General features: G+C 50.1%; 2 protein-coding genes across 5 annotated transcripts in view; both read left to right on the top strand.

Moving 5' to 3' along the window:
- The first annotated feature begins 801 nt into the window (after positions 1 to 801).
- LOC115614746 (SRSF protein kinase 3-like) lies at positions 802 to 11496 on the top strand. Its single transcript, XM_030502027.1, has 12 exons — positions 802 to 1044; positions 2791 to 2916; positions 3108 to 3216; positions 3639 to 3726; positions 5276 to 5363; positions 5607 to 5713; positions 7160 to 7322; positions 8465 to 8550; positions 8978 to 9085; positions 9485 to 9554; positions 9636 to 9728; positions 11065 to 11496. Exons 2-12 carry the CDS (start codon positions 2871 to 2873, stop codon positions 11250 to 11252), a joined length of 1146 nt encoding a protein of 381 aa, XP_030357887.1. The 5' UTR covers positions 802 to 1044; positions 2791 to 2870; the 3' UTR covers positions 11253 to 11496.
- A 515-nt stretch (positions 11497 to 12011) lies between these two features.
- SETD5 (SET domain containing 5) overlaps positions 12012 to 27302 on the top strand; it is a 64000-nt gene continuing 48709 nt past the window's right edge. For 2 of the 4 annotated variants that reach the window (XR_003993886.1, XM_030502377.1), the window contains exon 1: positions 12012 to 12244. The gene's annotated coding sequence lies outside the window, so the exon portion shown is untranslated. The remainder of the gene's footprint in view (positions 12245 to 27302) is intronic. The other 2 variants (XM_030502373.1, XM_030502375.1) reach the window with 2 other exon arrangements.

Below are 27302 nucleotides of genomic sequence, written 5' to 3'. Positions count from 1 at the left end.
TGCCCTGGTATTTGTGGTGCTGGGGGGCACAGGCAGGGGAGAGGTGCCTGGGGAAGCCCTGACCTGGCTGCGGCAGCAGAGCTGCTGCTGAGGTGTTTGACCCTTAACTGGGTCCCTGCTGCCTCAGGCAGGAAACCTGGGCTGCACAGGGCCTGAGGGCTGCCCTGGGTGCAACACTGTGCCATGTTGGAGAAAAAGTGTGGTTTTTGCTGTTTGCGGCCATTTTCTCCTCAGTGTGAGGTGCTGGGGGCTCCAGTCCCGCCATGGTGGGTTGAGCGCTGCTGTTGTGCCCTTTGCTGTTGGCTCCCTGCTGCCTCAGGCGGGAAACCTGGGCTGCACAGGGCCTGAGGGCTGCCCTGGGTGCAAAACTGTGCCATATTGGGGGGAAAAGTGTGATTTTTACTGTTTGCGGCCATTTTCCCCTCAGTGTGGGGTAGTGGGGGGGCTCCAGTCCCACCGCAGAGGGTTGGGTGCTGCTGTTGTGATGCTCTCCATGAAATGGGAAGGGAGAAGCTCCAGTCACCAGCACCCGGCTGTGGTTGTGCTCTATGGGGAAGGCTGAGGGAGCACATCCCCTTGGTGAGGGATTAGCGGGGACAAGAGCCACAGCAGCGAGACCGGGCACAGCACTGGGAAGCACCAGGCAGCCCCGCAGGGCTTGGTGGAGCAGAGGGAAGGATTCCTGTGTTTCCATCTCGGCAGAGCTGTGAATTTCCCTCTATAAATAGTTGCTGTGGAGACCGCGGAGCTGCAGCCGCCTCACGGACCTGCTGCCAGGGAGAGGCCAGCAGTAAAGTGAGCCCACCGCAGCTGTCCTGGCTCTCCGAGGTTGTTCCCAGAAGCGGTGCTGTGATCCGATACCCTGCCCCGCTCCTCACCGCCTCCATCCAGCGATGCACAAGACTTGGGTCTGCCCAAGGACACCCCTCCCGGGCAGCACGGGCTAAAAGCAGAGCAGGACCAGCTGGAATCTCACTTTGGGGAGCTCCAGAATGAGCCTGATGGTGAACAGAGCGGCGTGTCCTGCCCGGGAGCTGCGGTGCGGTAAGTGTGTGCAGGGTGCCGCGGCTCAGAGTTAGGCTCTGTGTTAGGATGTGTAGGGATGCAAGGGCTTGCTTGGGGTGTGTTTGTGCAGGAGATGAAGGTGTGTGAGGAAGGTGAGACTCTGTGACTCCAGGAGGCACGACTGGTGGTGGCAGCTCCTTGCACCATTCCGTGCCTATGAGGTGAAGTTGTGCAGTTGCTGCTCGCAGACTAGGCAGGACCAGGAGGTTTTGGGGCTGAAGTTCTCTGGTCCAGGCCTGTTGCAAGCCAGTAGGTGCTGCACAGTGTAGCTTTGAAGGAGAAAAGCAAAACAACGGTTGTTTTTAATGTAAGGACATCAGGTGTTGAAGGACTTTAAAGCATTGATTGTCCTTTATCACAAAGCTTAGAGAAGTACGTTTCACTCTCCTACACCAAGTTGCATAGCAACGCTCCTCATCCTTTGCTGGTGCATCCAGCTGACTGGAGAGGATGGAGGCAAAGCCCTGCACGCCTGAGGATGGACTTGCCTCATCTCCACAGCAGGGACACCAGTGCACTGTGAGCAGCCCCGAAAGCTCTATCTGCCCTAGTGCTTGGATGTGTTTTACCTTTGGGTCCTACTTTCCCACCAAAGTCTTCCATTACCATAACAACCCACCTAAAGAAGATGCTGTTGGACTCCCATCTCCACACGCTCTGGAGTTTTCCTTTGGCAGGTGAATAGTGAGCAACATAAAATCTTGAAGGCTGTTGCCTGGCTCTCAGGTCAGCCCCTGCTGTGCTAATGGTGCACATGGAGAAGGCTTGGGTAGATTCTGGTGGTGCAGGAGCTTGTGAGGTTACCAGTGTGCTCAGTCTGTGCATAAATAAGGGAAATTCTGATTTCACCTGTGTTTCACAGCTAAGATGTCAGTAAGTCTTTGCTGAAAAGAGCAGCCACACAGACATGCAGCATCCTGGAGGTTTATGCCTGAAAAAGACTGATTTTGAACAGTACAAATGCAACGGTTGGAGGTGAGAGAATATAAGGAGGGGGAGCGTCAGCATGGGGAAGAAACTTTAGTGTTTTGAGGAAGTCGTGCCTCTGTCTCAGTGCCTGGAAGATGTTATTGTCCCAGCACAGCTCCCATCACAAGGCTCCTGCCACCACCACCACCAGCATCTCGCTGTACTTCTGCAAAGCCCTTGGTGCAGCTCTGAGCTTTAGCGACCTGATTTGAAGGATTTAAAGGTCACTATTCCTACCTGTGCTAATGGTCTATGGGGATGACAATCACCCAGCTCCAGCTCTGGCAACGTGTGTTCCCTGAGCCTTCGGCTGTATAGCAACTGACATTTCCCAATTGTGAGAGGCTGGGTTGGTGTCTTACATCTGTAACTCCATGAGCCACACGAGCTGCTATTTGAGGTGCCCGGTGCTGCTGGGATGGGGATGGGAGCACGTGCTTTCCCCGGCTGCGGGAGGGGATCCCACAGTCCCTGCTAAGCCCCTGCAAATCCACACTGGGCACAGGGAAACCTGAGACTCCCACCTGGCCTTGGCTCTGCTCTGGCTGCACATCACCATGCTCCCTGCCCGGCCCCAGCCTGCCAGCTCTCCCCTCCTCAGCTCTTAAAATAATCCCTGCCTCCCCGAGGTGCCAAAAGCATCTGTAGGGGCTGAGGAAGCAGATGGGAAGGAAAGGGGCGAGGGGATGGAAGAGGGAATCACTCTGCATGCACCAGAGGCACAGCTGCCCTGCAGCTCCCCAACTCTCTTTAAAGGAGTGAGGTGCTGATGATCGCACTGCCTGTACCCCAAGACCCCCGTCCCCTTGTGCCAGAAGCTGCTGCACCCCTGGGCCATGGAGGAGCGGATGGAGGAGGAAACACCAACAGCGCAGGGCACAGGTCAGTCATCAGGCATGCGGCTCCACAGCCAAAATCATGCCAGGCTCTTCCCAAGCCAGAGGAGGCCACTGAGACCTGTCTGGTCATTCCTCCAGAAGGATGGCTGCCCTCAGCCACTCTTTCAGTCTAAGAGCATATAGAGACTGGTAATGACTCTTGGTGGGTAATGACTCTTGGTGATGGTCCCACAGGAGGCCACCACCCCGTGCGGGAAGGAGAGGTGTTCAACACGCGGTACCAGGCTCTGCGCAAGCTGGGCTGCGGCACCTTTGCCACCGTCTGGCTGTGCCAGGACATGAGGTGAGGGGCTCACCGTCTTTGGGGAGGTGGGAAGGGGTGGCTGGGCTCCTGGGCCAGTGGAACACAGCAGCCTGCCTGGGAGCATATCGGGCCCCCTGAGTGCAGAGCAAACCTGGCAGCGAGATGGATGGCTGCAATGGGCAGAGTTGGTCCCCAGAAGAACATAAATGAGGTGGCACCAGCTCGCACACTACATTTACTCTTCTCAATTAGATCTTGCAGTATCCATGGTCTGCCTTTTTCTCTGTCAGACGCCAGCAGCATCACTGGGAGGGATACCCATGGGCCTGGCATGCTGCAGACCAAGGGCAAGGCTGCCATCAAGCCCTTGGGAGCCCTGGGCTGGGTGACTGGGAGAGGAGGTGCTCTTGGGTAGGACCATTGTGGCACACGTTGGCTGGCAGCTGTGATTCCTTTCCCAGGAGGAAGAAACAGGTAGCTGTGAAGGTCCTGAGGAGCAGGGAAGGATTTGCTGAGGCTGCCCAGGATGAGGTCGCTCTCCTCCGCTGTGTATGTATATCCTGGGGCTCTGTGGGGCTGGCCACTGAGTTCAGGTGTGAGTATCAGCCTCATCATCCCTTCTCCCTCTGGGCCTCAGTCTGAGGAGCTACGTGGGGAACAGGAAAACAAACAAAAATCAGGGAATTCATATGAATCAGCCTGGCTCAGCACTGATCTGAAACACGCACCTTCTCCTTCCTCCTGTCCTACTGGGACGTGCTGGCTGTGTCTCTCTTGGCTTGTCAGCCCATTTCTTTCAGCTGAGACTGATATCTAGTAAACAGGAGGAACCTGCAGGAAGATAAGGCAGTTAATCAACAGAAAAAGGTGGCAATGTTCCTAAGCAGGAGATGGGAGGGTGTCTGCCGTATTTGTGTCATTCCCAGCTCAGAGGATGTTGCTCTGTCACAGCACTGACACTGAAATAAAAGGAAATACCTGCAAAAAAAGGGAAAAAAATGTAGGCTGTAGCAAAAATATAATAAACATCTGAAGTCAGAAAGCTTCCTCCTGCCTTTGCTAATGAATAAGGCAACGAGCTGCCTGGATCTGGGTCTCACCTAGTTGCCTTTGAAGATGGCTTGACCTGCTAGTTCTAGAAAGCTCATGATTATGATTCTTTGAGTTTGCCTAAATACAAAGTGACATCAGCTTCAGATGAGTAAAAGCCATTACATTTTGCATTACAAATTACTCTGGAGGCCTTTCTCCGACAGGTTTGAGAAAGGTTTAATTCACATCTGTAAATCTGTAAGCCCTATCCAAAGGGAGATGTGCCAGGCTCGGTGATGCAAGAGGAAATACCAAGTGGCACTAATCTAATGTAATCAGGGAGCTGCTTTTCTACACATCAGCACAGCACACAGGCTGAGCCTTACCCTTGATTTATTACTGATTCTCTCCGAAAAACACGCTGCCATTCAGCTGTCCCAGGGCTGCTCCCACCAGCACAGGGTGGTTGGTGCTGGCAGAGCTGCCAGGAGAAGGGAGCTGGTCCCTGGGGCTTCCGTGGCTGCTCACACGTAGTCTTTGAGTGGCCAAAGACAAAGACAAGGTCTCTGCCTCTCTGCAACCCCTTGTAAGAAACTGCTGAAGGGAAGGTGTGGGTTTCAAAAGGCGATGTCCCAGCCTGCTGCTCTCAGCCAGGGAGGGGTAGAGCCATCCCTGCTCTGAGCACAAGGAGCAGAGGCTTTAGGAGGGCAAAGAAAATGGACAGTTATTGTGCTGGGAGCTGTGGTTTTGGGGGAAACCCCTTCCAGCAGCAGCAGGAGCCCTTTCTGGGCCTACATGGGATAGAATAAGAAGCAGGAAGGGTGTTATATTAGCAGGATTGGTTTGAGTTATTTGGACACTGGGAGAGTGATGTTCTCACCTGGTCAAAAGCTGGACAACACATAGACTCTGCTTGTGTGGTTTTCCTGATGCTGTTTTTATTGGATTTGTCATGAAGGGCCAACTCCTGGAAGAGAAAGTCTGTAGAACAGGATAAAATGAGTGCCAGATGTCCTTGTGATATATAAGTCTCTAATTGCAGCTTTCTTGGAATCCTCCCCCTCAGGTGAGCAGTATGAAGAAGACCGACCGGGCAGGAGAAAACATCGTCTGTTTGTTAGATGACTTCAGAATGATTGGAGAGAACGGCTTCCATATCCTTCTGCTGGGAGTGCTGTGGGGCAGCAAAGCCTGGGCTTGCCTCAGAGAGCTACAGGATGGTGTAAAACCAAGCACTGTGCTCCCATGAGCGTGAGCAGGGCAGTAGCTGGAGCACAGCACATGGAGGTGGCTGGAGGGGAGATGTTGGAGAAGGAGGTATTTGGCCGTTCTGGTGAAGGGCAAAAGGCTGGTGGTAGCATCTTCTCTCTGTTAGTGAATCCCTGACTCTTTCCCACATGTGTGCTTGGTATTTGAGGCGCTGGGTCCTTCCCTGCGGTGTCTGATGGGTAACTACACAGCCCAGGGGCTGCCTCTGCCCTTTGTGAAAAGGTCCTTACAGCAGGTGAGACCTTAGCTGGAACTGGGTGAGGGCACCAAGGGGCTGTTGGCAGGAGGACATGGCCGCATCTGCAAAGATGATACAGAGGGAGTGCTCAAGGCATGCTTTTCTTTTTAAGGAAAACAGTAACTATTCCCTTTGGGAGAGAAAATGGTAATTAAAACGCAGAGTGGGAAGTCGTCATATTCCCATTAATATAGGGGCTGATCAGATTGTGAAAGCCAAGTTCCTTATGCGTTGGCTGGGAATAGCAAAGAAATGGGAAACCTGGGGAGGCCTCAGAATAGTTAAAATCACATTTTGCCTCTCCTGCTGAGATTTATCAGAGTTCTGCATGCTTGCCAAGATGAAGATTTGCTACTCTGATTCCTGTGCCCTTCTAGGGACACTAAGAAAGGAAAAATGCTTCCTCCTTCATCCTGTTTTCTGGAAGAACCTCTTCTCGGAATAGCTGCTTCTTCCTCTAAAGAAGCTCCCCTAACACCTGAATAAGTTACACAAAAATGTAGTGGCCTTAATCTCTGTGCCCCATGTCACACCCGAGTCTTTTGCTTGATCCATTCCCTTATCTGCTTCAATTGTAAACTCTCGGAATCTCTTTTTCCCCTCCAGATCAGCACTGGGGCAGTATTTACTTCTGATTCATTCCAGTTTAGCTATTTAAATCTTTCCCCGTGTTTCACAGTTACCATTTAAGGTTGGTATTTTCCTGGGGCTGATGTTCAGCCCAGAATAGAATTTGATAATACAAAGAATATTTGCCAGCCCTTTATGACTGACCGAGAGTGTTTAAAACACAAACGTGGCTCTCCCAGTAGCCTTTTTGCTGTCATTGACTTCTGTTAGCGACCGTTTCTCCCTGGTAGGTGTTGTTTATCTCTCCCCTGTGACAGGCCAGGCTCTCCCTGCTCTATCATAAGCTGTTCTTTCCCTACATGGCTCTCCTGCGCTGCCTTTAAGCCCTCTCTACACGCACTCATAGTCTCTCCCTCCCCTTGTCTGGGTTATGCTGCACCTCCTTTTCTTTCCCTGTATGATGGGACACCCTCCAGTGCCTTGTCACCCTGTAACAGGCACCCAGCTTCCATTTGAATGATAATCAACAGAAAGGTACGGTATTCCATGGACATGCAAATAGCAGAAAGCTCAGCTCCGTGATTCTAACGCCTCCTTGTAGCTCTGTCCTCTTTCCATCTCCCTGGGCTTACCCATCCATGCTGATACCTGTGGATTTTCATGCTGTGGGTCACCCCCACATCCCCAAGCAGCCCCCTCCCCTTAGTACAGGGCACTCACGATACAGAAACAATTGACTGCAGATCTCATCAGTGCTCCCTTCCTTCGATACCAGAGGGTCTATGACTTGCACGCTCACAGTGCCTGACTGCTCCTGGGCAGGAGAGGCAGTGGGGACCCTGGCAGTGCTGATGGGACTCGCTGCTCACCCAGGTGCTGGCAGGGCTGCACTTCCTGCACGAGCGCTGCCGCATCATCCACACGGACATCAAACCGGAGAACGTCTTGTTGTACGGACATGACAGAAGCCTCCAAAGGATTCTGCCCAATACACTTGACTGCAGCCAGGGAACAGATTCGAGGCTAAAGGGACCAGGTGAGTGCTCCAGGGTCTTAACAAAAGGAAAAGGATTTATGTGTTCATTGCCAGAGGGAAGGAGAGCACAGACATCTTGGGAAAGGTTCCCATCTCCTGCAACGGCCAGTACAAAACAGGACAGCCACATTATGCTGCTGGGAGGCCTCTCCTATCCCTGCTCAATAGAAGCACCAGGCTACAACTTGCCCAAGGCTCCTACAGAAACATGGTGGCGCAGGTATGTTTGTGGTTACAGGTCAAGGGCATTTGTTAACAGCCCCACTGCGATCTTGGAGCTCGTTCTTATGGCTTAAGGTACAGGATAGTTCGCTTGTGTCTGGTGTTTTCAGCCCCTGGAAGGTTACATACAAATGGGTTGATCAGAAAGCTGCTCTTCTGCTCTTTGTTTCCCGCATTTCTGAGCTTTGTGGGAGACTTGTATGTACCAGGGATCTTCACCTTTTGAGACATAATTTATTTGCAGAGAATGGTGTGAATATTGAATAAGACGTAGGGCTGGGGAGTTTCTCGAGAGATCAGCTCATCTCCCAGCAATGAGACCCTTTATTTTAGCCTCACACGATGTTCTCCCATGAGCATTTCTCTCATGACAGCACTGTTTTGGCTCTCAAACTCTGGGGCAATTGGGGAATGTTAAATTGGTGACTGAGTCTTTTGCTTGGAGCAGGATTAGGCACAGGCTGACAGCTCACTGCAAAGCACTAAACCAAAAATTACCCTTTTCCAGGGTCATATGAAAATGTCACCTTACAGGCTGTGCCCAAAGCCTGTGACAGCCAGGATTCCCAAAGGCTAAGGAGGAATTACAGATGTTGTGTGTGTGACTAGTGCTGGCAGGATGTGCTCTGCTCTGGGCTCACAGGAATTGAACCTCAGTGCTAGAGGAACCTTGCAGCAGGACACGGTCACACTGCTCCACTCCAAGCTACTGCCCTCCCAAACACCCTCTTATGTTCCAACTGGATATGAGCTCGTGTTTCCTCAGAACACAGGGAAATCATTTTATTGATAACAAAAAGCATTTTAGGACCTTTTAGGCTGAAGAACTGTGAAGGCAGGCGGAGATGCCTCTCCGGTGGTGAGTGATGAGTACCTGTTGGGTCGGAAAGACTCGATTTCCCTCTGTCCTTTCCATCTAGGGGATGCTCTTGGCAACCGATTGGAAGAATCTGATTTAATGAGCATAGAAGTGAAAATCGCAGACCTGGGCAGCGCGTGCTGGACGGTGAGTGTGCTCTCAGTGTCACTGCCATGATGATGCGGGATGCTATGTGCTCCTTTCCATCCCACCCTCTGTCTGTCCTTTTAAAGCTGAGTAACTATTTCAGTGTGCTGAAGAGATGCTGATTTTGGGGGGTGTTATATGCAGCGCTCCCAGCTCCGAGCTGGGCACTAAACTCCTGCAGACACCCTCAGCTTTGGGTGTTGCTTCAGCCTGCAGTTAGTCCCTACAATTGGAAACTGAAAACCACGTTCAGTGTGAAGTGGGGGGAGATAAAGTCACCCGAGAACATTCCTGCTGTGCCCTGCACAGAGTTTAACCCACACATTCAGTTCTGCCCCACATCTCCTTCCTTGTACAGGATGCTTGTGGCCACAAGCGTTGCCCTTACTCATTTGTGGACATTAAGGGGAGTTTGTTTCTGTTTCAGTACAAGCCCTTTTCCAAGGAGATACAGACCCAGCCATACCGTGCCCTGGAAGTGCTTCTGGGATTAGACTATGGCACTCCTGCGGATATCTGGAGCACAGGCTGCCTGGTATGGCTAGGAATGACGATGCTAATGGGACTGGCACTAATGTGACAGGGATATACATCCTGCATGTAAAGCAAAACTTCCTCTCGGAGAAGGAAGAAGGAGCTGTCTGCACCCATTCACTCAGGAGTGAAAGTATCCCACTGATAAAATTCACTCTTAATTAGTTTAAGCTCTGAGGCAATTCACACTCCATGTACATTAACTCATCAGGCACATCCTGCTTTTCATCCCCATGGAGCTAAAGGTGCTGTTTCACCACGGCACGGGTCAAACCACTGTGAATATCTCCATGTTTTAGGATCAGTTTTGTGTGCTAGACAGGGAAATTGGCATTATCAGTTAATGGGGAAGAAAAACTCCAAGTCAATTAATGAATTAACAGTGCTAATCCATTTCTAGGCATTTGAAATGGCAACTGGGGAGCGCCTATTTGATCCTCAACCTGGGAAGTATTTCTCCAGAGATGATGGTAGGACCCCACCAGTTTTACTCATTTTACTGACAGAAATGTCACAATCTTTGTCTCCAGATGTGTTTTCCCTCTGTCCAGATCACGTTGCTCGTATTATCGAACTCCTGGGAAGAATTCCTCCTCAAATTGCTTATTCTTGGAACAAGTCAACTAAATTTTTCAGCAAGCCAGGTAAGAGCTGGAGTGCAGGAAGTTTACTCTAAGAATCCCTGTGGATCTCTGACACCCTCCTACTCACACTGAACACCCCCCCCCAAAGGTATGTGACACAACACAGGCTACAAGCAGATTTCAATGGTAGCACTCCCTGCCCTGCCTACCTCTGCAATCCAGGAGCATTCCAAGGATGAATGCCAAATCCTGGAAAACAGTCACAGCAAACACTCAACGGGGAAAAACATTTTAATTCTTTCTCCTCTGGATTTGAGGAGAACGGAAACACGGACAGGAAATAGCTACATGCCAGGAAGGCCAGAGAGTGCGGACCAGGCTGGAATTCACCCCTTCACTGGCAGAGAACAATGATGATCAGGAGTGGGACACTCACATCCTTCCACCGTGGCTGCTGTATTTAGTCTTCTGACCCAACTGTAATGTCTCTTGCTTTATTCTCCCTCATTCCTTTCCCTTTGACTCATTAGGCTTGAACTCCTTGTCTTTGACTTCAAGGCACCACATGACAGGACAATTTAGTCCATCAGCCTCCTTCCCCGCTCTCACGCTCAGCAGCCACGCAGCCTCCGCCTGCCCACAATGCTGAGTGCTGCTCCCATGCACAGCATGTTCAGCAAGCACCTCCCTGCACATCCCCATCCTTTGCTCACGCTTATTCCTTCTATGGTGCTCGAAAGACATGAGTCAAAACTAGTTCTTGCTCTGTATTCACTCCCTGTGTGAACCAAACTGGCCTGACCACACATGTCTAACCTGAATCACTGCATTTACAGCAGATGCTCCTGGGGACGAGCTTTTCGGCCAGTAGCTGCACCTTCCTGGTCCCCATGGAGTGAGGGCCAACAAGACACATTAAACTTAAGTGTCTTGGGAGCTCTGGCACCGAAACGGCCCAGTGCGTTGCGGGTTGCATGTGAACCGGCAGAGGGAACAGCAGCAGTGGCTCTGGCGTGGCTGTGCTGGGGACGCCTCCTTCATTCTTGGCACGTTCTCATCTAAGAAGTGCTCAGGAATGGGGGAGACTCCAAACACTAGTTTGGAAAGATAATTACTGAGGAACACCCGAGAGCCAAACCTGCACGGGGCAGTGCAGGTGAAGCTGACAGAGAAAGAATCACAGAATGGTTTGTGTTGGAAGCGACCTTAAAGCTCATTTATTTCCATCCCACTGCCACGGGCAGGGGCATCATCTACTAGACCACGTTGCTCCAAGCTCTGTCCAACCTGGCAAAGGGGAAGGAATCCTTCAGGCTGATTTCTATGAGGTGAGAAGCAGCAGCCCCTCAGTCCCGCACCCATCACTGAGGTCCTGTGTTTACGCTGTCTCCTCCAGGCGCTCTCCTGCGGATCTCCAGGCTCTGCCCCCGCAGCCTCCACACCATCCTGTCGGACAGGCACCACTGGGCAACACACGAGGCTTCCACCTTCGCCAGCTTCCTCCTCGCCGCGCTGCACTACGCGCCCCAGCGCCGCGCCACAGCCGCGCAGTGCCTGCAGCACGCCTGGCTCAGCGCCCTGTGACCGGCCCCAAGCACCCGCCGGAGCCGCCTCTTCCCTCCTACCCCCCCAGCAGCTCCACCGCAGCGCCCGGCACCGCCCTCCGGCGGCGGGGGGCTGCGCACAAGATGGCGGCGGGGCCGGGCGTCCCCTCAGGCGCCGGCGGCTCCTCAGCCTCCCGCGGCGGGGCTCCCCCGCCAACCCCGGAGAGGGGAGGGCCGGAAGGCGGCGGTCCCGCCCCGCCTCAGGACGGCAGCCGGGCGGAGGGAAGGGGAAACCGGAGCCGCTCTATGAAGCCTGAGGGAGGCAGCGACCACCGGGGCAGCGCTGAGGCGGCGGCGCCGGCGGGACAACCCCCCCCCCGCGCTTCCTCCCCGCGGCGCGGACGTGCCGAGCTGCAGGCTCCGCGCTCCCGCCGCCGCGCATGCGCCCCGCGCCGCCTCCCTCCTCCGCCCGCCCCGCCCCTTCTTTCTGCCACGTGTCCCGACGCGGGAGTTACCCCGCGTCCCCGCCCCTCGGCACGTAGCGCGGCGCGCCCGGCGCTCACTGAGCGCAGCCCGCCCGGCTGCACCGCTCCACGCCGCTGGCCCCCCTCGCTGACCGGCAGCTCCGCGAACCAATAAGACGCCACGACCGTGGGGCGAGCGGCAGGGTGGGCGCGCGGCTTCCAATGAGGTGGGAGAGAGGGAGGGGCCGGGCGGAGAAGCGACCAATAGAAAGCGTGGATGGGCGGGGCGTCGGCCGCGGCCGGTGTCCCGGCGGGGTGGGGTGTAGCGCCGTTGTAGCCAACGGGGAGCGGGAGTGGGCGTGTCTGGGGCGCCCCTGGCGCCGGCGCCGGGGATCCCCGTGCGCCCAGTACCGTTTCCGCCCGGCCTGGAGAGAAGCCGCCGCTGCCAGGGGGAGGGGCTGGCGCCGCGGCCGCCGCCGAGGGCTCGCTGCCGCCGGCTGCACGGGGAACGCCGTGGCGCTGAGCCGGGCCTAGTGCCGCGCGGGGGCCCGGGGAACGGGCCGGACAGGTAGGACTGAGCTGCGCGGGCGGGGGGCTGGCCGTGGCCGGTGGCGGGAGGGAATGCCGGCGCGGGCAGGCGGGCGGCCGTGGGGGGCTCCCGGCGTGGGCCGTAGCCCGGCGCTCCGCGCTGCCTGCTTTGGGGGCCTGGGCGTTATGGCCCCGCTATGGGGTAGCAGCAACGGAGGCTCGGCTCGGTCCGGCCCGGCGGGGGAGGCCTGGCCTGGCGGCACGGGCCATCATGGCGGTCCCGGTGGTGCGCGCTCGCCCGCGGCGGCCGGGCTCGGGCCGGTGCGGGGCTGGGGCCGGGGCCGGGCCTGGCCGCGGGGCTTTGTCGGTGGGGCCGAGCGCCGGGGGAGCCCCGCTGCAGGCTGCTGTCCCCGCTCCCCTTATCCCCGCTTATTGTCCCGGGGGGCCGCGGGGGTCGTTGTCCGTCTGGGCGCAGCCTTCCCGGGGCCGCCGGTGCCTGCCGCCGGTGCCCGCCCCGAGCCGTCGGGCCTCGGGGGAGGCGGTGTTTGACCTGCATTTTCTGCTTTCTCATGGTGCCCGTGCGGCGTCTTCCCCCGTAACCCCCCGCTCCCGGCCCGCCCGGCGCCGGGGCTGCAGCGCGGCTTCTCCTGCCTTGCCTCTCCCGTCACGCGTGGCCGCTGCGGGGTGGGCTCCCGCCCGCGCCCCGGCCCCGCTCTGACCCCCGCCGCCTGCTCTCCGGCGGCACCCGCAAGGTCACTGTCGGCCGGCGACTCGTCCTTGGGTGCCGGTGACCGGAGTTCACCGCCGGGTCGGGCGGGGAAGCGGGGCCGGGCCGCTCTTGCCGTCCCCGGGGGAGGGAGGAAGGCGAGGTGCGAAGCCGCGTGTGGCCTCAGGGAAGCGGGTGTAGCGGCGAAGGGGGGGGGGGTCACAGCCGCTTCCCAGCCCTGTTGCCCCCTCCACTGCCAGAAAGGAAGATCCCTGCGTGGGATTTTCTGTTTTGGGGAGGGTTCTGCGGGTCCGTGGAGGACACGGGGTGCTGCAGGGCTGCGGTGGCTGCTGCAGGCTCTGGCTGTGATGGAACAGGAGAGCTGAGGGTATGGCTGGGGCGAGGGGCAAACGCTTCTCCTTGTGTGAAGGATGCTGCAGGGGCTCGAAGAACTTGATGTTGGTGCCTGATGGTGTGCTGGAGCATGGATTTCAGGCGGTTGCCCCCCCACCCTGCCAGAACCTAAACCCAGAAAAGGAATTTCCTATTTCTTCAGTAGAAATAAGAGATTTCCCTTTTCACTTGCATAGGAAATACTGGGATTTTCTTCTTCTTCTTGTTGTGGTTGACCCAGGAAGTCATCTTGTCACCAGCCTTCTGGGTTTTTCTTGGTTTTGCTCTAAAGGTGCAGGGAGGAGGGTGTTGCTTTGCTCTGGATCCTGTGGGTAAGCGCTGAAGGCAGTGACAGCAGCTGCCGTTGGCTCTGGAGCTCTGGTTGCTATGAGAGAAGCTTCACTAGACTTGGCTGCTATCTCCAGGGAAGGACAGCAGAGCAGCCTCCATTAGTGAGGCGGTGGAGAGATGGCTGGCTCACGTTCAGCAATGGCCTTCACTTTTGGGGCTGTTTCCACAGGTCCAAAGCAGAAGCAGGGCGATGTTTCGGTCTGGTGGGATAAAAACCTACGACGTGTGTTTCATTGCTGTTCTGGAGTTAATGGAATTGCTTTAAAGTGTGGGCTGGAAACCCTGAGTTACCCTTTCCAGATATTTTGGTCTGTGTGAAAAGTAGGACAGTGAGAATTGATATGATCTTCCTGTTAAGTGAAGGCTGCATTCGTGTCTCTTTTGAACTCCGGTCTCCTTTCCAGCCAGTAACAGAGCCAGATGCTTTTCTTATTGTTTGTATGTCTCCTTCCTCCCCTTCCATCGCCTGGGCCCCACTTGCCTTATTGACTGGAATTTCTGCTGTGTGCAGTGGGTGTGTGCAGCAGACACCAGCCTGCTAGTGCTGAGGAGGGATTTTCCATTCACAGACCAGGGAACAGTCAAAATAAAGGCCCAGTTCAACTTTGGGACTGGAAACAGAAAGCAGGGAGACGAGTTTCCCCTTTGCTGCAGAGTGAAATTGATCCTTTGCGTTTCCCATGTGATTGTATGTCAAAATGCGTAGAAAACGCTGCTGTGCTGTGGAATAGGGAGGTGAAACTCCTGTGAATAATGGGGAAAATTCCTCTCTTTCAGTTGACTCAAATGCTTGATGAAGGAACAGTTTGCAGGAGGCCATTTTTGACGTGACTATGTATTGTGGAATCTGCCAGCTTCTATCCACACTCTGTCTGCTTGACTGCAATAGCTTCCTTTCTTTTTTTTTTCTTAAAGGAAGAATGAGTGCCTTTCTTATCTGCTTAACTAACCATTTGGCACTGGCTGCTGTCTGTGTGATACTGTGTGGTGGAGTTGGAGCTATCAGCATATTCCAGTGCATTTGTTAAAGATGGAACTGTTGGTTGAGGTATGCAGGATGGGAAATGGGAGTACATTAAGCATTAGAACACAACTGCCATCTTTGTAAACTAACACCTATGATGGGGAGCCCCTTGCCCTGCCTCACAATTACTGTGAGCTCAAAGCAAAAATTCCATGACCAGAATAATGTGAGAGATTAAAATATGCCCGTAAATCCGCTTGACTGGCAGCAATCACGTGGTAGGTGCCAAACTCTTGAGTAGCTTTTATATTTGAGGTTCTGTGGCACCCAAGTTGTTTCATGAGGTGGGGTGAGCAACTTCTAACCCACCTAAAACGCATCCGTCGCTGGGGCTGAACGTGGCGTCTGCTGCATGACAACTGCGATGAATTTAGGATGTTGTGAGTAGGAAAACTGGCTCCTTGGTTTAATAAAATACAGCAAGCGAGCTTCGTGGTCCCTTAGTCTTTGTTTACAGCCTCTCCGTGTGTTGTAACAGGGAATCAGTCCTCCGCCTCGCATCCATCCTCTTGGATAACTGGCACCGCTTTGGGAAGGCCCTGGCTTTTCCTTTTACTGTCACAGCCCAAGTGACCTGAAAGTAATATTCCTTAGCTAATGTTGTCTGAAATTTCCCCACCCCAAGGTGTGTCAGTGAAATCCCCTGTACGTTTAAACCCCTTTTCAGAAAGAGGACTCTGTTACGGCCAGATCTTGAGAAGTAATAGGTCAAAGTTAAAAAACCCATAGGAAAGAGATGGTGTTGAACTGGCATCTAAGAACATGCAAAAGTTTATGCTTTTTTATTCCCCCCACTCTGCGCAAAGGGAACAACCAACAACCATTGATTTAAATGTTCCGAGTGTTCCCTAAAGTAAAAAAAACCCCACATTTTTAATTCAAACTTCCAGGCGTGAAGCATCCAGGAGCACACTAAATGTGCTATGTCCCAGCTATGTCATGTATTAGCCTGACCCGGCCTATTCTTCCCCCCATTTTGGATGATCAGACTGTTGCAAACTTGTTTTGAATGATGCAAGGAGATAAAAATGTTTCTATCTATTCTGGCAGCAGTAAAACAAACATCATGAGTGCTCAGAGGTTTGAAAATTCAAAATTCATTGTTCTCATGGCAGTATTACAGCGTTACAGAAGCACGTTTGTGTTCTTACTCTGGTGCTGCTTGTGTGTGTAACCCTGACATCTTGCCAGTGAAATCTTGTGTTGTGTGCAGTATGTAAGAGGGGGTTTTTTTATCTATACAAGATGTAGTAGCAGTCCTGGAGTTAAAAGCATTGAATATATGCTTAAATGTATATAGATGTGAGATATTAAGCCTCAGTTGCCTCTATGAAACTTGAAGTGCTGTTTGATTTTAAAATAAAGGCTTTGTTTCCGTTACTTGTCCATTTAGGGTTTTTTTTTCTCTTCCAAATGAAAATAGCTATGAATGTTAAAGCTGTTACAGCTTCTACAGCCGGTCTTTGGCTTCCATCACTGACTTGTGGCAAGAGTTAGTGCACAGTTTGCACTTACGTTGTTAGAGCCAGTTTTGTAGAGATCTGGCTTAGCCTAAACCTTTTGCTTATTTTGATCGTGGAAAAAGCCCCAGACCATCATGTAGCAAGAGTTCAACATCTTGAAACTGTGGGAGCTGGGATTTTTTTTCCACTTTTCTTCTCTTAATTCCTTATTGAAGTTGCTGGGGGGAGGTGGGGTGGTGTGTTCTTGGTTTTTTTTTTTTTTTTTACACAGGATTTTCTATTTTGGTGGCAATTTTCCAGTATTCCTGCAGCAAATTAGCCGAGCAGCGGCCCCTGTCCCTGCTGAGCAGGGAGAATGTGCAGCGCTCCTGGCCTCCCCGCTGAGCTCACACAGGGGTGGGACTTGCTAAGCTGCTGAAATCGCAGCTAATGCCCACTAAGCATGCTGAGAAACACTTCTTGTATTTTTTCAACTGCTCCTACTTTAAATTAGTTTGGTTGTTTTTTTTTTCCTTCTATAATTAGCAGAGATGCTCTTTGTCTCGAGGATGATCCAGGCGACAAATCAGGAGGTTCTTGTTCATCGTCCCCCTTCCCCCCTGCCCCAGCTAGTGGTGAAGTAGTATTTTCCTGCAACAAAAATAGCTAAAGGGATTTTTCCCTCACTTCAAGTGATGAGTCTGAACTTGAAAAGCTGTAGCCCAAAACAAGAACTCCGCACTGAATAATGGCCTTCGTGCTAGTTTCTGTTGCCACAAGCCCTATAGGAGCGTCAATATTGTTGTTTAAATTGTAAATCTGCAACTTTCTGATCCTTTCGTCTAAATGCTGCAATAGCCAAACAAACAAATTACGCTTTTAAATAATAAATTTGGGAAAGAAAAGCTTTCTTGCTGAGTTTTCTTTTCCTCCTACCAAGCACACACAAACCCCAGTGATTTTAATGAGCAATATGGGAAATATTCAGCAAAGTCTACTGGTGTGCTCAGACTTCAAGGTGCAGAAATGTGGGAGGACTTGTCAGCAGTTTGAGTGGCAAGCTTTTAGTGAGCAGGAGAAGTAATTTCTTTTGTGGTCAGGAATCTAATAGTCCCACATTCACCAAACATGAAGGCGAAAAAAAAGGAAGGATGAAGAGAGAGGAACATGGAAGAGTGGCATTGAGAAATAGGCAGGAATTTGGCTTTTAGAGTGAAGTTCAGAAGTGGTCTGTTGTTTATGCTAAAGTTTAATCCTTATAAACTTGATAACGTAGACAGGTCTTGCATTCCTCCCCGGGGGTCACGGAAGGGCTAACATTAGCAAAGGGGAGGTATCCCAGGCAGTCAGATCCATTCAGTTTTCAAGGCAGCAAACTTTTTTGCTTATTCATCCTGCTCTAAATGAGCTTTGTTATTTTTTTCCACTCACAGGCAGCCTTTTGAGACAGAATGGGAGTTAGTTTGAAAACCAAAATGCTTAATCCCTAAAATATTTCCAAGTAATTTCAGAGTAGAAAGGTCACGGTGCTTTTGGTGTGTTCATATTTAGAGCATGATCACAATTGCAATCATACACATTGACAAGAAGATATTGTCTGGATTTGGTAGGCAGCTCATTTAGTGACTCAGGCTGATTCCTGTTGTCTTTACAGAGCTCATACCAGGGTTTTCTTTTGCAGCCTGTTGGTTTACAGGATAAAACTCTTTTCAGTGACTGTTCCAGCAGCCCAGAAAACAGTTTGAAGTTCTGATACTGAGTAGAATCCTCTTGAGTTGGAAGTGAGCAGTTTGAAATGCAAGTTGTTGATAGGGAAGGAGCGCGAGACCCCGCAACCAAACTTGGTAACAGAACATGCCTGCGGATGATGATTCAGTAAAAGAAACCAAAAAAAGCCAAGATGCAGCTTGGAGTTTTGGTTTGTCAGTGTCAGATAATGCAGTCTTGGTTTTGCATAGACTTGGAATCATGAAAAGAAGTGGCTGGAGGATTTTTGAGGGTTGTGTTGAGTGGAAATATTTGGATAAGGAAAGCCATGGAGGACAGCACTGCTCGGACCAGAGGAGGGAAAGATGCAGCTTGTGCTTCTGGGAGTGGAACATGGGAGCTGCAGAGGTGATGGCTGGTAGGAGAATGAGACTGGGAAGACCGTGACTTCTCATCACAGCTCCAGGTAGTGCAGAGAATAGGAGCAGAGGAGTATTTCTCAGTGTGGCCCTGTTTCCCTGCTCCAAATTACACCTTTCTGGCAATGCTCTCTAGGACTGGTGCCCCTTCAGGGTGCCGGTGTGGAAGCTGCTCCTGAGCAGCAGTTCTCAAATGTTTTTATGGGAGAGAACGAAGAGGTGAGAATGTATCCTTGCTTGTAGGCAGGAAAGAATACACTGGGAAAAGCTGGAGAACCAGTGATTGAGGAAACTGAAGTGCCTCGGGGGTTCAGTGTGGAGCCCTGAAAATAGTTAGCGTGTCTCAACCTGAGTTACAGTATCAATTTATAGATACTTGGAAGAATAGATGAGCCTTTCGCATTCATGTGGCCTTTAACTAGAGACACTAAAACAAATTATTTCCTGTGTTTTGGTGGCATTAGGTTGGAATAACTTACAATCATGCTGCAAGAATGCTTTCAGTAATGTGGCTGTAGATTAACTTTTGCCACAGCAAAGATCTGGAAGCTTCCTGTGTAAATGCAGCTCAAGTGAACCTTTGAAGCAGAGAGGACTGCTTGATCAAGTTAAGTAGGCTCTGCTCGACTGGAGAGGAGACTGCCTTTCCGATCCAAAGTTCTCCTGCAGTTTCATGAATTTCAGGGATGTTGGGGCTCAGGATGGCCTGGAAGTTCACAGGCAACAAGGATGCTCAGGGTGAAAGTCGGGTTCTGAGCTTGCCACAAACTCGCTTTGTTGTGCTGTTCTTCTCATACCCGCCTCGGGGTTTGCTCGTATATGGGAATTCCTGTGTTAAGCTGGAATGGGTGTTGGTGACACACTGTATATTCTTTGCACAGCTTTGTGTAGGTTTTTGGTGCACGTGAGTGATATGGTTCCATGGCAATTCAAGCTGACCTGATGTGCTGCTCTCCTTCTTTCCCACCATCGCTTTTGTCTCTGTTCTGCCCCATGCCTGCTCCAGTAATGAACTGCTCAGGAAGGCTACCATGATGAAAACAAGTGCATTTTGGTTTTGGAAGCAAGAGTTCTCTGCTGGCTTCTGCCTGAACTGCTCGAGCGTGGGGTCAGGTTAGCCCCAGCGCAGGGAGGGATGGGGAGGCTGCCCTGAAGCTGTGCCAGCTGAAGTCAGCTTGAAACTATTGCAGCACTGCACCCTGCGAGTGAGGTTACTCCGGGTGAAGTTACACGAGACAGCTGAGTACATCCAACAGCTCTGCTGCTGAATGGGGGAAGTTCTGCTCCCCCGTGCTCTCCCACCCAATGGGGAGTTCTGCCTTTGCTGTTTGCCAGCTCTGGTTCTTGCTGGCTCCCCTTTTCCGAGCTCCTCCAGCTCGCTAACCCAGCAGAAAACTATGTTGGGGATTATTTTATGTTTTGGGTTTTGCTGCATTATTTCTTTGCCAAGATAGTGAACTGAATTGGCTCACCAAGAGATTTGACAAGCATCCAGAGCCCTCACAAAATAAATAGGGGAGAACATATGGGTGGAAGTGTGGAGGATGTGGTGGGGACCGGAGAAGGGGAGCAGGGTCTCCGCCTTTCGGTGGCCAGCTCAGGCTGTGCCCTGTAACTTCACACTCCTGTTTAAAGGAGAATGAGCTCCCATCCACTGCCTGTGAGCAGCCTGTGAAACGCTGTGGGTTGGTGCCCTCAGTTGCTGTGCATGGGGTGCTTTCCTTAGACAAACCCACTTGAAAATTGGCAGTGTTATCTTTCTTTCATCAGCTCTCGTTTGCTGGGGAAGGTGGTCAGATGTGAGTGTGTGTGATAGTGGAATACTGTTACAGCCCAAGCATGGTGCTTGCCTGTTTCAAAATAGCAAGTTCTTGTAGGTATGCCGAAACTGAGTACAGCAACAAGCTGGAGTGATGGATTTGGAAGGTGGCAAAATGTTTGTTAGTGTACCAGGATTTCAAATCTGTGTCAGTAAATGCACCACCCAATGTTCCTTACTTCGTTTTAGGCTGGCAATTAAAAGTCTTTAGTTCGCATTTACTTGCTGGGCATTATGACTTGTAAGATATCAAGAGAAGAAGAAAATGATGAATTACTGAAGATAACCTTGTCAGTCAAATGTATAAAAAATACAGTAGTGAAACAACCATGGCATGAATTCCATATGACTTTGCTGAAAGACATGCAACTGGAACAACACCCAAACGTAATTCAACCAAGGCCAGTTGCAGCAGCAACTTGAATCTGACTTCTTTACTACAGAAAACTTGGTTATAGCAGCATATATTTGAAATAGAGCAGTTGTCTGTGGTGTGTGCTCACTGTGAGCTGAGGCTTTTAGTTTCCTACTTAGTGAGACTGTTTGGTCTGGTAGAACTTGAGGCAGCATTTTGGCTAGTTGTATTTAAATAAAGTTATTTAAATGTTAGCATGTCATGACATCTCCAAACGCATGTTGCTGTGTGAAGAATTCATGTTGGGTGTGAGCAGTATGTCTCATAAGCAAGAAAGCTCATCTGTTGTGAGGGTGATCTTTTAGTTAATGAAAACCTTTGCAAATAGCTTCAAATTAATCACTTTGCAATAAGGGAACGCAGCAGATTGTATTTTGTGTCTTATGCTTCACAGGCAGTAGCAGTTGCTCTGACTTTGCAGTGTGGTAGCAAGGTGAGCATTAGGGTGAGGAGTTCCTACGTGTACTTCATCTGAACAGTTGTGTCCGTGCCCTCAGATAAGTACCCAGGGTTGGGACATGTCCTTTATCTTACAGTGCCTGGGCATAAGGTGGAAAGTTTTACTAACAGACATTGTATTTTGGGGTATGCCATCCCAAACCTGTCTCTTTAGATAAGTGTCTTGTCAGTAGGAAGATCTCTGCTGAGGTTAAAACTACAGCTTGTGAGATACGTAAAGGAAATGGTCCTGTTTGGGGGGGGGGGTTTTAGGGTGCTCTGCCTGAGGTGAGAGGCACTTGGGTGCCGAAGTCCCAGGCCAGTGGTATCCTTTACAGAGCTCTGGAAGTCACTGTTAGCGATGCATGAGGAGCAGTGGTTGTTGCCTTTCCAGCTTAGCTCCTGAAACACTCGGAGCATGGCGTGGGTCAGCCAGAGGAAGTCAAGAAGCCAAGCACAGAAGTGCCTGCATCTCGTGGCACAAGTCCTCTTTGGACATTGTGGATTCAGAATATCCTTTAGGAAGAGTTCAGATACACAATTTATAAGATGAAAAATTCACAGACTGGGAAAAGACTTTCCCCACAAGCCGCCAGAGAACTGAGAGTGAAATTAATGGGTCACATTTCCTGCTCCTGTAGTTCTAAGTCTTACATACGCAGAGAGAAGTAATAAATTAATAAAGAACAAAGCACTGGTGTATTCTAAAAGTGAGACTATGCACTGAAACCTGGAGTCATTCGTTAGCCCTTTCGGGGTGCAGCTTGGGACTGGCAGCTGGGAAGTGTCAGCTCATTGAAGAGGACCTTGAAGGAGAACGAAATGGCGCGTCCAAGCGTTGATGTGACTTCTCTGGGTTTTGCAGAACCGTAGGAAAACGTAACCAGGATCCTTCTGGTGAAATCCTTGGTCTGGAAATTCCTTCTTCTTTTATTTTAAACCATATCACAGAGTGGAAATGGATGGGGGTGATTTAGGAGCAGGCTGTTCCTGCAAGCAAAGTTTGTAGCTTTCTGTTGCTCTGCCAGTGTCACAGTTTAAGGCCTTGTTCCTTTGCCTGAGTGATAGAGAAGCAGGCTGTTCCTGTGAGAGTCTCTGTGTTGGGGTAACATCTGCAAGGACTTCTGGAATTCCCAGTTTTATGTGAAGAGAAGGTTATGAGGGAGGAAATAAGTGGCCTTGACATGCATTTGAAAAACGATGGAAACTTTTTACCTAAGTTGTTAAGAAAGATGGTTGTTACTGAAAGAGTACATGGGACTAAAGTGTAAAAAGTCGTCTTGAGCAGTGGGACTTGCTGTGGAGTTCTGTTCTGTTGAGGTGTAATTCAGCTTAGGTTAAAATCTCTTCAGTTAAACTGATCATCCCTGCGTTTTGGGAAGCTGCTGCTTCTCAGTGGGGGTGCATGTGTAGGTCCTGAGCCCATACTGACCATGAATGAAACAACTGAAATGGCCACAGTGATTTATGGTTAGATCCATTGATTCAGCTCCAGCTTTCACATGTAGAAACACTGTGCGTGACATCTCGGGTAGTATTCTGATTTCACTGATAGGAAATTGAAGGCACAAAGAAGGGATTAGCTTGCACAGGACATCTTGTAGGCAGTGTGGAGGTAAAACATGGATTTTTTTGACTCCTGATCTAGCCGTACACATTGCTTCTCAGACGTTTTTGGTAGCTGTCTCTCCCACACCAGCCCTCACGTGTCCATGCTCTGCAGTGCTGTGTTGCTTCTCTATGTGCCTTTAGTTTCTTTCAGTAAAGCAGTCAGTGGTTTTAACAGTGATGTTAATAGGTGTGGGGGGAGCACATTATGAGGTGGATACAGGTGGAAAGATCTCCTGTTTGAGTTGCTGATGGGGAAGTGCAGTAGTACGAGGCAGGGTGTTTTTCCTGCTTGTTTTCACTAGCTTTGTAATGCTACAAGATAGCTCGGGTTAAGAACAATGTTGCTACTGATTTGTAGCCCTCAGGACTGATAAACTATGTGAAGGGGCCTTCAGAGTATTTTGGCAAACTCTGTTTGGATCTTCAGTGCACACAAAGTCTATCTGTATTGTTCAGGAAGATAATCCCTGCCTGCGCTGTTCCCCTCCTGTGCTGAGATCATTCTCCTATCCCACTGTTACCCAGCTGAGGTCTTGGTAGGTCTCAGTTTTTCCGTAATGACAAAATCAAATCAGCCCTAGGATGACTGGTGAAATTCCTCTCGGTTAAAGCATCTTGCCCTGAATATTTTCTGGCTATTTCTTTTCATTGGAGAATTCAGTGTCTTGTGTTTGAAAGGAGAGAAGATGCAGAGTAGGAAATGCTGTTGTTTAAGGTACAGGGAGGAGCGTGTAGCTTGCTTCTAGAACATAATCTGTCCAGCTGTGACTTAGTCATCTTCAGTCTTATATAAAATGCATCCAATCTAAATAGTTGAGCATCTCCCTCCTGAATGCGGCAAACCGGCGTCTGTTGTGCTTCTGTGAAGCTGTAACAGGCACAAGCCATCTTCTTAGGAGTGCCTTCATAGTGGTGAACCTGCAGCATCCATCATGCTGTCAAGCTTCATTTACTCATGTGATGGGATTTCTTGGGGGTTTTTTTTATTCCGTTCCACATTTTTTTTCCAAGTTTAAAGAGGTTCCTTGCTGCTGGCAGGGAATGCAGCACTGATAATCCTGGACAGGAGAGCAGGGAATGTAATGTGAGAACAAGAGTGGCTCTCCTGAGTCAGAGTGAAGGTTTTGTTCATCTCTGACAGGGCCAAAAATGCATGCTTAGGGAAGAATGTAAGGTGAGAGGATCACAGGATCTTGGCTAGCATCTCCCATTTCAGTGTAGTGGTTCATGCTGTTACATAAATCCAGCCCTGCTCTTAGTCACTTTGATTTCACATAGCTATTCTTTAAGGAAAGGGGGAGAACTTCACTATTATGACATGCTTTTGTGTGAATAAATACATGTCCACAATAGTCCTTTGTTGATATAATTATGGGGTTTTTGGAGGGGTGGGGGAGATTCTTGTTAGTGACTGGTAAGCTTTGTAGGGACTGGCCTGTGTGGGTTGAGAGATACTCTGCTGGTTAAGGGGTGACGGGCATCCTTACTCAGGTAGTCAAGGAAACAGATGCTGCGAGTGTGTTGTTAAATAAACGTATTGATAAAGATAGGTGCTGGTATATTATATTGATAAAGGTAGGTGCTGATAAATCTTACCACTGTGGACATGGAAGATGACATTTAAGATGATATCACTACATTTGCCACTACTACATGTTTCACAAAACTGGGAAAGCTGACATCTTAAGTCACCCACATATACAGTGGAAGAGCAGTCTCCTTTTGGAGGAGTTAGAGCTGGAGCAGTTTCACTCGGGTAGTTTGAAGCATTCTTCAAAGGCTTCTGAGAAAGTGTTTCATGTACTTTTAGTTTAAAAAAACCCCCAAGTTTTATACTTTTTTCCTGAGAACTACAGATGTGTGCTGTGCTCACTGTGAAGGCTTAATAGTGGGTTGATGCTGCCTGGGGACCTCTGGGCTGCAGCCTGTTGCATGCGTTTCAGTTCCCCCCAAAGAATTGTGGTAAATCCATATGCTGTTTTGTAGGCTGTGCTTGACAAACACGGCCTAGCTCGCTTGTGAGCTGCAATGCCAAGTGTAGAAATGACTAGGTGAGATTTTCCAGTCTTTGTTAGGTGGAAAGTCAGATCATTAGAAGGTTATTTTTGGCCTTAAAATGCGTAGTTACGCAAACACTTGGTGGCCCTGGAGAAGAAATGAGCAATGCCCTGAGCAACCTGATCCAAATTGGCTCTGCTTTGGGGAGAGGAGGGGGTTTCAGGCAGTTAACCTTCAGTGGCCCCTTCCAACCTGGAGTGTTCTGTGGTTCTGAGGGTGTAGGAGGTGTGGGGGGCATGCCTGGTTGGGGTGGAGAGGGCAGGAATTAGGAAGAAGAAGGCAAGATACTCTGACACTAAAAATGGTTGTGCTGGAGAAACGGCGTTAACAGTGGAGATCTGAAATATCTGGGATTGTAACTTGGAAAGGACACACCTGGCTTTATAGAAGGCTGTGAGATGAAATCAGCTTTTCATTTACTGCTCTTTAGAATCTATTTATCTGGATAGCATAAAATATTTGATAGCGCTTCCGTCAGAGAGACACTAGTGGGATAATAAAGTGTGTTTAGGGAGCTCTGAATTGTTTTTCCACCTTTCCATAAAAGATATGAATCCATCCTCTTGCAAGGAGGTGCATTTGTTAGCAAAACTGCAAACCCACCTATAAACTGCAACAGCATTTTGGAAAGCAGTAGCTCAGAGGGCTTTAAGATCCTTGCATTTAGTTCCCTCTACATGGTACTTGGGGCAGCATTTAGAAGGGTTAATGTGATTCTTGGGCATATTGAGGATAACAAAAAAAGTGGGGGAATGGAATGTGAAGCAAAAATAAGTAATCGTATAAACACAGCAACCTTGAGGCTGATATTGGAATTGAATTTGGGTTTCCATGCTTCAAGGATAGAAGGATGCCAGTGTATTTGGAGAGAATTCAAAGGACAGCTGCAGAAATGATCCAGGGACTGGAAAATAAGCCTCATGATGTGAGGCTTAAAGGAGCTCAACTTACTCAGCTTATTGAAAAGACAATGGAGAGAGGACTTGATCTTTCTCTAAAAGGACTTGTGAGATTTGCTGACAAAGGCATGGCAATATCAACTGAGGTTAGACAAATTCAATCTTGGAAGTGCAGTTTCTAGCAATAATAATTAAGCATTGGAGTGGTTTCCAGGGAAGGGGGAAGGAGCAAACATTCATCTTAGTCTTTTAAAACAGGCCCAGCTCATGTCTGCTGCATTCCTGACACTGGAGTTTAACAATCTTTAAAGGATCCATGCCATGATCAGTTGGCACAAGTTCAGATACATGCACTTGCTGTCGGAGCCAAGATCATGAAATCAAGATGAACTTAGAGGAGAAATAGTTAACCTGGTGCTAGAATACTGCCTTGCGTAAGACATGATGTGAAGGGAGCTCTGAAATTTAATGCTTTGTGGCTTGCATCGTTGGAACTCAGTTCTTTCCCATCCTGCGTTGCTTCAGATGTTTAAGATATGGTTAAGGCTTTCTGAAAGCCTCTTCAGAGAAGCCCTGATGTAAGTGTGTGCACTCGCTGTATTCAGATGAGCATTTCTGAGTGCCAGTTGACCGCAGCACAAGTCTGTAAATCTTTTTCATCCTTTTTTAGAAACAGCATTAAGAAACTTGCGCAATGGCAATATGAGCACAGCTCCTCTGAGAGGCAGAGCGAGCACCAGCAATCCTGCTAGGTTTCATTCTTAAGTTACTGTAGGATAGTCTCTATCTCTCAAGTTAAGTGGATTTAGTCAGAAAGTTTATTCATTTCTGAACCAATATTAAATAATTGTTCCGAAGCACTGTTCTAATGGCACTTGTTTCCTGGTTTTCATGCCATCCAAATGGGAATACTTCAGCGATTCTGCTCCTCCTTCACTTTGTAAACTCACCTGGGGAATGGAGTGACTCAGTTTGGTAATGGCTCCAGATCATGCTGCTACTTTTTATTTGCGTTTGTCCATTCCACCACTCCCTCGCCGGCTGCCAAGTTTCTATATTTCCATACATTACCTTGTTCCAGATGCCTTTGCAGACATGCGGAGCTCTGAAATTCCCTTCTGGTGGCTCTCAAGATCTGCTGCTTTGTGCAGGTAAAGCTCTCCTGGTCGGTCCTGCCTGTGCAGAGGAGGACCTGGAGCTACCTGGGCTGCTCTCGCTTCCTCTCCTGTGTGGCTGCATTCCTGCCTCTCCTCTCCTCCTCCGGGTCCGGCCAGGGAGGAGCCCCATCGCTCTCATCTCTGCAGCTCTGCAGTAAGGAAATGCTTCTGTGTCCTAAAGGAATAAAAGGCAGCTCAAAACTCTGTAGCTTTTTGAATGTTGAGCCTATGGATTTGTCACATAAATCGAGCTATTTCTGAGGTGGGAAGGAGGTTGTCTAGCAACTGCAAGTTTCCTTGCTTACGGCTAAAGGGACAGCAAACTGCAGAAACGTGTTGGGGCACTACACAATGTAAAGCAAAGGCCTCCAGCTCCAAGATCTAGTGCAGCAACACCTGCTACTCACCTCATCCAGACAGCCCTATCTGTCTTAACCTGCAGAAGCACCTCGCAGAAAGCACTGCACACAAAAGAGATGGTGAAGGCTTAGCAGTAAGGACATCTCCCCCCTTCCGTGCCTCCCCTCTCTGCTGTGCCATCATCCCCGACTCCCCAGCATCGAGAGGCTGATGGAGATGACCTGCTGATGGAGGTGGGTTGCTGGTCTCTTCAGGATGAGCAGCTCTCATGTTCCAACCTCTTAGTTTCATCGTGTGGT

The sequence above is a fragment of the Strigops habroptila genome, chromosome 11 (assembly GCF_004027225.2).
Source record: "Strigops habroptila isolate Jane chromosome 11, bStrHab1.2.pri, whole genome shotgun sequence".
NCBI classification, from domain to species: Eukaryota; Metazoa; Chordata; class Aves; order Psittaciformes; family Psittacidae; genus Strigops; species Strigops habroptila.
This window is presented reverse-complemented; position numbering and strand designations above follow the sequence as displayed.